Here is an 11744-nt window from a genome sequence, read left to right on the forward strand (position 1 = left end):
AAACAATTACTGTTACTTAGTATCTGACACCAATGATTTTTTATGTTGAGAAAGAGAATGTGAATTTTATTTTAAAGCATTAAGCATACATGAATGAAATACATATTTTCCTTTAAATTTGAGGAATTGAGTCATTTCATCTAAGTTTTAAAATTTGTGCTTATAGTGCTATTGATAGAATTTTATCATTCTTTTAACATCCAAGGAATCAGTAGTGATGTCCCCTCTTTCATTCCTGATACTAGTCATTTGTATCTTCTCTGTTTTTCTTGGTTATCTAAGCTAAAATCTTATCAAAACCTTTTCAAAGAAGCAGATTTAGGTTTCATCAATTTACTCTATTGTTTCCTTGTTTTCAATTTTATTGATTTCTGCTCTAATATTTATTTGATTTCTTCTACTTGTTTTGGATCTAAGCTGCTCTTCTCTCTCTAGTTTTCTAATGTGAAAAAATAAGTTATTGATTCTGGTAAAGGGGATGGGGGAAATGTTGGACTCCATCGTTGCCAGAACTGGAAAATTGCTATTTTTTAATAGTTTTCATATATGAATAAGTTTTAAATCGTAAATAAACACTTTGATCCAAAGATGCCTACTTATATTTTATAAAATATTTAATTATTGCAGGTTATTTTAGCCTGCGTGTCCACAAAACAGAGTGTGACACAAAAGTTTTCATTTGAGTAGCTCATTTGGAAAGTGGTTCTAGTAAGTCAGAGTAGGGAAAACATGTGAGAGCTGGACAATAAAAAAGGCTGAGTGCCAAAGAATTGATGCCTTTGAGCTATGGTGTTGGAAGACTCTTGAAAGTCCCTTGGACAACAGGGAAATCAAACTAGTCAATCCTAAAGGAAATCAACGCTGAATATTCATTGGAAGTACTGATGCTGAAGCTGAATCTCCAATACTTTGGCCACCTGATGTGAAGAGCCAACTCATTGGAAAACACCCTGATGCTAGGAAAGATAGAAGGCAGGAGGAGGAAGGGACAAGAGAAGATGAGATGGTTCGATGGCATCACCGACTCAATGGACATGAGTTTGAGCAAACTCCGGGAGATGGTGAAGGACAGCGAAGCCTGGTGTGCTGCAGTCCATGGGGTCACAAAGAGTCAGACATGACTGAGTGACTGAACAACAATAACATGGTTAAGCAAGGAAGGAGGAAAAGTCAAACAATGGTATGTTAGAAACTGCACATCACTACAGGCAAGTGGTGCTTGACCCTATGGGTCTAAAGTTGGCATCTATATTTGTGATGATGAATAACTACCATCTCTAAGATAGAGTGGGTGCAGTGTATTCTATGTAGAATGAGGTAGTTGGATGATATCCTTGAAGGAAGGGATGGAACTGAGTGCCCAGCATCAGATGTTGCTCTTGGGGAGTTATACATTTAGAAGTGGGAGTAGCTTGATCACCCATGGAGAGAGCCAGTGTTGTTGAACTCAAGCTTAGGCTCCAACCCTGCCACCAGGATAGTTCATGGGCTCACTGTGCCAGAACCGCGATGACTGAGGAGAGAAGATGTTTGATATCCACATGTGTGATCAGAAACACCTGGTTTTTAAATGCCTTCTCTACAGTCAGTTCCTTGGATGACCATTAATTACAGAGTGAAGAACCTGATGTAATACTCACAGTTCTGCCAACCGGAAGTTTCCTGCTTCAACATTATTCTACTCTGACTGAAACTGAAGAGTGGTGGCAGTCCATTTACAGCTATCATTGATATTTAATGCTCACACATCTGTGCCCTAAGTTTGAGATTAATAATTTCCTCTTCCAGTAGTTGTTCATAGACCACCCCCTGCCTCATGAGGGGCATCATTGTAATAGCAGTCAAAGGCACGAGGGTTTGTGCAGTCAGCCAATTTATTTGTGCTTTCTCAGGCTGGATCCTGGAGCGTGTCCATGGTACTATGGACTGCTATTGAGCTTGCCAGATCTTATCACTTGGTAAGTATCATAACGTTCAGCTTATGGTGGGCAACTCCTGTCATATAGCACCTTACTTGCTATCTCTTGGTAAGGCACTCTCTATATATTTCTACTGAACTCAATAGCATGTAAGGAGCTATGTTTTAATTGGCAAGTAGTTTACTGACATAGGAGATATGAATTTTGCTCAGAACCTCAGGATTCTGTGTTGTAACTCCCATATTATGGCTTAGAATGACTTAGATAATGCTTCCTCATCCATCATAGATACTGTAAGCATTATAAGATATACTGAGGCCTGAGTAACAGAACTTGCACTGCAGATCTGAAAACGTGGTAGGGGACCAAGTCTATTAACATCAGACTTTTTGACTTGTCAAGTCTCAGGTTTTCTTTTCATACAAAAGAACTGTTCATATATCTAGCCCTGGAATACTATCAATAAAGCATTACCACAGACTTCTGTCAGTCAAACTAGTTTGATTCCACTCTGGCTGTGCTTCCAATTATGGTAATTATACTTGTCCCTGAGATTTTGTGCAGCAACCTGGGTTCTGAAATCTTATTATTTCCATTAGAACACAGTTTACTTCTAATGATGACTTGCAGAGGAGAGCATACATTGACTTTTACAAAAATGTCAAATGTTCCCCTTCACCAATGTCAAGTGTTCCTCCTCACAGCTTTATTATAGTAGTGTCTTCTCTGCCCTCTGAAGGAAATATACTTTAGAGATAGGTCCTCTTGTCTCCTGTTATTCATGTTATGAAGGTAATTATTTCTAATGCCTTCATTCCTTTTGACATTCTCAACAATTCCTCAGTACTCTGGCAAGCAAGTTCTAATATCTTCTGTCTCATTTACCATACATAGCATGTTGCCCAAGCTTCAAGATGTCACCCAAACAGCACATGTGAAGGCAGTGCCAGGTCATTGACCTCTGAGTCATAAGTATGTACTCCCATGTCAGTGAGTCCTCAAATCCATTCTAACATGTATTATCCCAGTTCACACAAGCACCTATTAGCCAGTTCCTAGAGCTCATTCTGGATATTCCACCTGAAGAGAGACTGTATTTTGGTTTTGTGCTGTGATAACCTTACCCTTGCCATGAGTTGGAAGCAGTGAAAAACATCAGTGTTGGCTGTTGAGTAAGACAAGCAGTCTTTTCAAGGCAGCTGCCTTAGATGAGGCTATTGCCCTGTTTTCCAGGGACAGGGAGGTTGCTCTCCAATAGTTAGGGTTAGGGGGCTACTTTTGCCAGACTGAGTGTACAGGGGATGATAGGGATTCAAGATTTTTGCACTCATTACTATTCCAGGTCTCAGAGGTCTACTCTTTCCTTATTAGGATGCATATATTGACATAGAGATCTAAGTGTTATGTGGAAAATTCTGAAAGAGATAGCAATACCAGACCACCTGACCTGCCTCTTGAGAAATCTGTATGCAGGTCAGGAAGCAACAGTTAGAACTGGGCATGGAACAACAGACTGCCTCCAAATTGGGAAAGTATGTCAAGGCTGTATATTGTCACCCTGCTTATTTAACTTATATGCAGAGTACATCATGAGAAACAGTGGGCTGGATGAAGCACAAGCTGGAATCAAGATTGCTGGAAGAAATATCAATAACCTCAGATATGCAGATGACACCACCCTTATGGGAGAAAGTGAAGAAGAATTAAAGAGCCTCTTGATGAAAGTGAAAGAGGAGGGTGAAAAAGTTGGCTTAAAGGTCAACATTCAGAAAACGAAGATCATGGCATCCAGCCCCATCACTTCATGGCAAATAGATGGGGAAACGGTGGAAACAGTGTCAGACTTTATTTTTTTTTGCTCCAAAATCACTGCAGATGGTGACTGCAGCCATGAAATTAAAAGGCACTTCTCCTTGGAAGGAAAGTTATGACCAACCTAAGCAGCATATTAAAAAGCAGAGATGTTACTTTCCCAACAAAGGTCTAGTCAAGGCTATGGTTTTCCCAGTAGTCATGTATGGATGTGAGAGTTGGACTATAAAGAAAGCTGAGCGCCGAAGAATTGATGCTTTTGAACTGTGGTGTTGGAGAAGACTCTTGAGAGTCCCTTGGACTGCAAGGAGATCCAACCAGTCCACCCTAAAGGTGATCAGTCCTGAGTGTTCATTGGAAAGGCTGATGTTGAAGCTGAAACTCCAATACTTTGGCCACCTGATGTGAAGAGCTGACTCATTTGAAAAGACCATGATGCTGGGAAAGGTTGAAGGTGGGAGGAGAAGTGGACAATAGAGGATGAGATGGCTGGATGGCATCACCTACTCAATGCACATGAGTTTGGGTAAACTCCGGGAGTTGGTGATGGACAGGGAGGCCTGGTGTGCTGCGATTCATGGGGTCACAGAGTCGGACTCGACTGAGCGACTGAACTAAACTGAAGTGTTATAAATACAATTTCCATGCAGGTCTGTAACCTTGCAATTAGAATCAGGGTCTGCTATTCAGCATTCTGTCTTATGACTGGCGATGAGTGTTTTCTTAATCCAATGGATTAGGGTAAATGACAGGCTGTGTATTCCCATTAGACACACAAACCTAGATTACAGATCCAGTTTAAGGCACTCTCAGAGCCTGCCCTAAAAACCACTCGAGGCTGAAAGGGATTTCTGAATTCACTCTGAGCTGGAAGTCAAACTCATGCCAACTCACTCAAAAGTGAAAGTGTAAGTCGCTCAGTTGTGTCTGACTCTTTGTGACCCCATGGACTATACAGTCCATGAAATTTTCCAGGGCAGAATACTGGAGTGGGTAGCCTTTAGGAGGAAAATAAATGTATATTTGAGGCACATCTCCCTTACTTCAATATATGCCACAATATAAAAAACATCCTAAGAGCTATTTAGGTACCTTTCCTTTACCCCGACGTGCAATCCCTGGTAGCTCAGACGGCAAAGCATTTGCCTACAATGCCAGAGACCTGGGTTTGATCCCTGGGTCAGGAAGATCCCCTGGAGAAGGAAATGGCAACCCACTCCAGTATTCTTGCCTGGGAAATCCCACGGACTGAGGAGTCTGGTAGGCTGCAGTCCATGGGGTTGCAAAGAGTCAGACATGACTGAGCAACTTCACTTTCACTTTCTTTCACTTTCCTTTACCCCAAACCAGACACCTAGGAACTCACAAATATGGGGAATCTTTGGGCTCTGTTTTTCAAATAGAGACAGTCTAAAATGTTAAGAAATATTTCCCACTATTATGATGAAGTGTATCACTATTATGAGGAAGAAGTGATCTAAGATGACTAAGGTAAAAAGCAAGAGAGTTCCAGAAAAACATCTATTTCTGCTTTATTGACTATGCCAAAGCTGCTGACTGTGTGGATCACAATAAACTGTGGAAAATTCTGAAAGAGATGGGAATACCAGACCACTTGACCTGCCTCTTGAGAAATCTGTATGCAGGTCAGGAAGCAACAGTTAGAACTGGACATGGAACAACAGACTGGTTCCAAATAGGAAAAGGAGTACATCAAGGCTGTATATTGTCACCCTGCTTATTTAACTTCTATGCAGAGTACATCATGAGAAACGCTGGGGTGGAGGAAGCACAAGCTGGAATTGCTGGAAGAAATATCAATCACCTCAGATATGCAGATGACACCACCCTTATGGCAGAAAGTGAAGAGGAACTAAAAAGCCTCTTGATGAAAGTGAAAGAGGAAAGTGAAAAAGTTGGCTTAAAACTCAACATTCAGAAAACGAAGATCATGGCATCTGGTCCCATCACTTCATGGGAAATAGATGGGGAAACAGTGGAAACAGTGTCAGACTTTATTTTTCTGGGCTCCAAAATCACTGCAGATGATGACTGCAGCCATGAAATTAAAAGACGCTTACTCCTTGGAAGAAAAGTTATGACCAACCTAGATAGAATATTCAAAAGCAGAGACATTACTTTGCCGACTAAGGTCCGTCTAGTCAAGGCTATGGTTTTTCCAGTAGTCATGTATGGATGTGAGAGTTGGATTGTGAAGAAAGCTGAGCATCAAATTGATGCTGTTGAACTGTGGTGTTGGAGAAGACTCTTGAGAGTCCCATGGACTGCAAGGAGATCCAACCAGTCCATTCAGAAGATCAGCCCTCGGATTCCTTTGGAAGGAATGATGCTGAAGCTGAAACTCCAGTACTTTGGCCACCTCATGCGAAGAGTTGACTCATTGGAAAAGACTCTGATGCTGGGAGGGATTGGGGGCAGGAGGAGAAGGGGACGATGGAGGATGGGATGGCTGGATGGCATCACCAATTCGATGGACATGAGTTTGAGTGAACTCCGGGGGTTGGTGATGGACAGGGAGGCCTGTGTGCTGCGATTCATGGGATCGCAGAGTCGGACACAGCTGAGCGACTGAACTGAACTGAAGGTCATCTGGTTCACTTTAAATCTGGCATCTTAAATACCCAGAGCAGAGCTTCAAACCACACATCGCTTTTTTCCTGACTCACAAGCGTTATGACTAAATGAATGAATAAATGAACTAGGTAGTAAAGAAAATATGAGAATCAAGGAGATAGAGTTAGCTCCACTGAGAAAACAGAAGGTGGGTAATATATTATATTCAAAGGAACACAATATTATAGAGCAAATACAGCGTGTGTTTTCCCAGGATATAAGGCCCACATATACTGTGGTGATGGTCTGTTGTCCAGTGACCCTCAGGATCATGAGTAAACGATGTGGACTGGTTCAGGCTGTACGCCCGAGGAGTCTTGGTCATTGTCAGGCAGGAGACAGGGTCTAGAGAAGGTTCTGTGGAATCTGAAGCTTATATACTTTTGAAGGCTTTCTTTTAAAATAACACAAAATCAATCACAACAGTGAGTATTTATTTAGAATGACAGATAATGTATAACAGCATTAAAATTATAACAACTGCAATAAGCAAAAATTCCAAACAAATCTTATGTGTGTGTGTGCATGTATGCAGAGACACCACTTTTGTAGCTGCACAATCTGAAGTATGGTGAAGTGAACATCCAAGGTGAAAGGTATAACAGTTTTATCGAAAAGCAAAACATCAAATTTCTGCAATTTTTACATAAACACAAGGCCATGTGAACACATAACAAAACCCTAGGAGTGACATTTGTCTCACTTTGAAAAATGCAGACAGGTTCACCTTAAGCCTTTAGGATTTAATTTTACATCAAGTTTTTAAAATAAAATAGCTCTCAATATTTATTCTCACTAAAAGTCTTGTTTCAAATTAGAATAAACAGTTTATTGACTTCAGACTTTAACTTTCAATCATGTATTTTTAAACATGTTGGGATAATTGTCATATTTGTCCAAACAGAGACTTTTTATGTGACCCATTTCCAAGTTCACAGATTCTGGTCCATCTATTCTTTCTAGTAATGTGGAATGATTTACCAGTTGGAATTTATATTATTGAAAGCAACTGGAACTACTGTACAAACAAGCCAGATGATAAAAAAAAAAATGCTTGGTTTGAAGCAAGCAAGTCTGTATTTGGAAATACAAGATTCAGAACAAAGTGCTTGCATTTTCTACAGTTTATATCAAACGAGGTGGGCTCTTAAGCAGTCAGTCTGGACTCATACATCTAGAGTAGCCAGACCATGAATACAATGATTCTACTGCCTTCTATGTGTGGTCAGAAGGCTATATTAAGATACAGCCAATGTTAGTTATGAAGGCAAGCGAAAGCCTGTCTGTTTTAAGAAACTGTTCTGGCTATTGAACAATAGACACTCCCACACATGGAACTTCATGGAACTGTAGAATGAATAATCCTGTTCAAGGCTGCCGAAATTCTTTCCTGCATGCTGTGATGTTATTCACACACACACTGACTGCATGCAGATAATCCACTGTCCAGATTGTTTTCTTGCAAAAGCAATTGCACTCAGTTGTAATATATAGCAAAGCATCTCTATCTTTGGTTCTGTATCTCAGAGATATTTTTCCAAAAATAAATAAGCTTGGCAGGAAAAATAATTCAGCTATCTTAAGAGAAAGTCTAATATTTTATAAAAATTAAGCAAAAATATATGATTGATGCTTTTTTCTAATTATCTTGCTTAATATGTCATACCGGTGCAACTTTAATTTTAAAACGATTGCACACACTGTATTTAACTATACAGCATAGACACAAAAATGTCAAAAAACAAAATAGTACTCTCCTTTATTAATCATATTGGAATTATGCTTTCTAAAAATGCACAGGAAAGTAGAACTGCTGAAATATGTTAATAATTTGAAGAATTGAAAGAAAAGGAAATGAAGATGCAGAACAGGTCATAGATCCTAGATATTGCAAAAAGAAGTGAACATATCACCCAAAATCTCCCATTTCTGGAAAAAATATGTTAGAATAATTCAGAGATTTTTCTTTTAAGCTAGAATCTATGGAAGCTCCCTGTTACTGGACCCTCAGAAGATTTAATGATCTTCCTTTGTTAATGGTTTCCGCCTCTTTTCAAACAAGATTTTTGAATCAAATAATTCTCTTTCCCTGTATCCTAGAGATGGCCCCTTCAGATACTTTGCTTCTGCTGCCTGGTAATCTAATCCATCAACAGCAGAAATTGAACAGATGATTGCTTCTGGCAGAAGAACTTCCAGAATAAATTTAATTTTATCATCTCTTATCCGAGTCAGCATTTTTTCATCGATTTGTTTGTAGACTTCTTGCAAATATTTCACCACCTCATCCAACTGATCTTCATCTTCAAAGTATGTTTCAATACAGGGTGTGAATCTATGTGCATTCAAGAATGATTTCAGCCACCTGGACCCTTTCGTGCCATTTAAGATGGCTAAGAGATGGCTCTCTGTTCCCTTTGCATTCACGATGAAGTCCACTAGGTTCTTGTTGGCTCGGTCCCGAGCAGACTTCATTCGGTCTGGAAGAATTTTCTGGAAGGACATTTTCTTGGTCTGGGAAATCATAGACATTGATCTCCCAGTATTTTCATTTTGCAGCTTTGGAAATAAATTCCTGAAGGTATCCTGTTTGATTATTTTCCTAACTGGATAACTAATGTCAGCAGCGTAATACTCAAAAAATGAGCCGGCAAAAGAACCACAACCTAATCTAACTCTGTAGTCACAAATAAGCGAGATGCACCAGTCAATACTTTCACTGTATTCCTCCCTGGCTTTCTCCACTAGTGCCTGCTTCTCTTTACAGTCAAATTTCTTTAACCTTCTAAACGGCACTCTAACGCCTCTCTTTTCAGGATTCATATTTGCCTCAACAAAAATCACACTTGCTTTTCTCTCTTTTCGCCTGATGCTTTTTATCACTGATGGCCAAAATGGATATTTTTGATACTTAAACCAGACAATCATCCCTGTTTCAAATGAACGTTGCTCATAATGAAAAAGGAAACGGGGAAGTTCTTCATCTTCTTCATCGTCATCTAATATGGATGCAGCAATCAAACTTGCACGCGCTGACTTGTCAGAAGCTTGAAATTCTTCCTCAAATTCTTCAAAATCCAGTCTCTGAAGATTTCTTTCATTACTCCCGAGGAGTGAATAATCCCCAGAATGGCTAGAGGCACTAAATGAAACCTGATGTTCCCGTGGAGAAGGCTGAGGGGATGCCTCAGCACCCATCTCTGATTCCACAGTAGGTTGATTCTGGCTGGCAACTGAGCATGGATCAGAGGGACCCTCTCCAGGATCATCAATATTCTCTGAGAGGGCAGAGCATTCAGAGGAAGTGGCTAGGGCCTCTGGGTAGATGTCTTCTGGATCCTCTTTTAAAGCTTTGGGCACAATGAAGCCATCTGATGGTAAAGTTGAACTGAATTTTTCTTCTTTAACATATACATCTTCCTCTTTAATTGTGGAAAGCAAAGGCAAAATTGAGAGGTCAATCTTTTTCTTGCTCTCTTTTTCATCCTCATCTTCTGAAAGTGAAGGGAAAGTCTGGCACCAGCTGAGGTTTTGTGATGATTTTGTTTCCATTTCATTTGGAATACTATCAATCATTGCATGCACCTGTGATTTATCATCATACAGGGAATCATCACTCTCTGATGATACTAACAGGGTTGTTGAATTTTCATTTTCCTCCAGACACTTTGGTAAGTCTCCTTCTCCTTTATGCTTCCGATACTTTTTACGAGGGGGTGAATCAGATGGCTTTTGTGGTATGTTCTGAGACAGTATAGTGGTCTCTTCCTCATCTGAACTGCTTATTTGAATAAAATTTGTTCTCGCATTCAGAATATCTAGTGCCATTTTTAGTGACCTGGCATAGGCTGTTTCCTCTCCAGGTGGGTCACTGAGCTCTGACTGTGTGGCTAGTGAGGAGGCAAGAGCTTCAACTTGAGATTTAGTTAGGATCTTTGTTTCTGTGCTTTCCATTTGAATTTTTTCATCTAGTGAGAGTATTTGAACTTCCAGGGAAAATACCTTTTTTCTCTTACTATTTGATGAAGCCTCAGATCTGGACAAAACTTTTGCTGGCCACAACTGGTCTTGCCAATTGCATAAGACATACTCAGCATCCATTATGATTTAGATTTATGTGCCAAGAGGTTAATATCAGAGATTTACGCGTTTGGCTATTCTCGTCACTGTGAAGAAGTCCCTACCACAAACAATACTTTGACCAATGCCCCTTTTAGAACTACAAAGAGTTACAAAGTGTTTATAGCTCGTGTGGCCTGTTCTCCTCCAGCTGAACTTCCCAAGGATGCTTGAACACGTTGTTTGAATGGACAATATGGAAGATACTGAAATAGCAAAAAGGGAAAGAGTATCAGCAAATGAAATTATTTTGCCAAAGTAGGTGAGCAATTGCAAATAGAGAAGAGACAGATGAGAGGACAATGCTCAGTGGGGCATCAGATGGAGGAGGAAAATGCAGAATAATATAAGGTGCGGGATAAGAACTGGAAAAGTGTTTTTATAACATCTCAAAGAACTTACTTTCATTATTGCACATGATTATTAAAATGTGACTCTATGTGCATGATGACAGAAGTGGTGTGTCAGGAACTCGACGTATTAGACATGTTGGGACTGGTGCCCCTAATGTTATACCTAGAGAAGCAGGACTCTGAACTTGGTGTGCATCCAACTCATCTGGAGAATTATTAAAACTACATTTCTAGGCCCTATCCTGAGAATTGTATTCAGATGGTCTGGACAGGATCCAAAGTTTTGTACTTCTAATAAGTTATCAAGTGATGCTGAGGCTACTTGTCTAAGAACAGTTTGGAAGCACTGTTCTAGCTAAACACAGAGCTTTATAATTTTTAAGCTGTAAATGCTTCCCTATCTGCCCAAAGCAGGCAGACAAAGATAATAAGGTCTGTATCTCTTGAACCTAGACCACAACACAATGACCTTGTGAATAGCATGAGCTTAGAAGGCAGAGATTCAGAATGGCTGCCAGGTTCACATATTGGATGGGGTAATTATCAAGGATTTTTTGAGAGTCAGGTGGCTGGCTAGGACTTCAGGTGAAATCTGATTAGTCTCTGGCATGAATTCTTCATAGCAGTTTGACACCTGAGATTCCTCCCCCAAAATAGAAGCTATAACTTTTAATTACAAAACATTACGGAACAGGGAGCAAAATGAATTACATCTTAAATTCTCATCCTAACACGATTTTAATATGAAATGTAGTTTTTAATATTGCTAAGGCTTTAGAGAAAGAAGCAAAATAAATTATACCCTGCGTTCTCAACATGTTTTTAATGTGAAGTATTTTGCAAAATGAAAAGAGCCTTACCCAATGTCACGTGGATCAGGAAGGGTCTGGCTCTGTGATCTGGCTGT

At 39.9% G+C, this 11744-nt stretch overlaps 1 protein-coding gene across 1 annotated transcript; it reads right to left on the reverse strand.

Annotated features, from left to right (window-relative positions):
- Positions 1-8381: 8381 nt before the first annotated feature.
- On the reverse strand, positions 8382-10466 carry PWWP3B (PWWP domain containing 3B). Its single transcript, XM_068963007.1, has one exon. The coding sequence runs from the start codon at positions 10464-10466 to the stop codon at positions 8382-8384; it is 2085 nt and encodes a 694-aa protein (XP_068819108.1).
- Between the last annotated feature and the right edge of the window lie 1278 nt (positions 10467-11744).

The sequence above is a fragment of the Capricornis sumatraensis genome, chromosome X, assembly GCF_032405125.1.
Source record: "Capricornis sumatraensis isolate serow.1 chromosome X, serow.2, whole genome shotgun sequence".
NCBI lineage: Eukaryota > Metazoa > Chordata > Mammalia > Artiodactyla > Bovidae > Capricornis > Capricornis sumatraensis.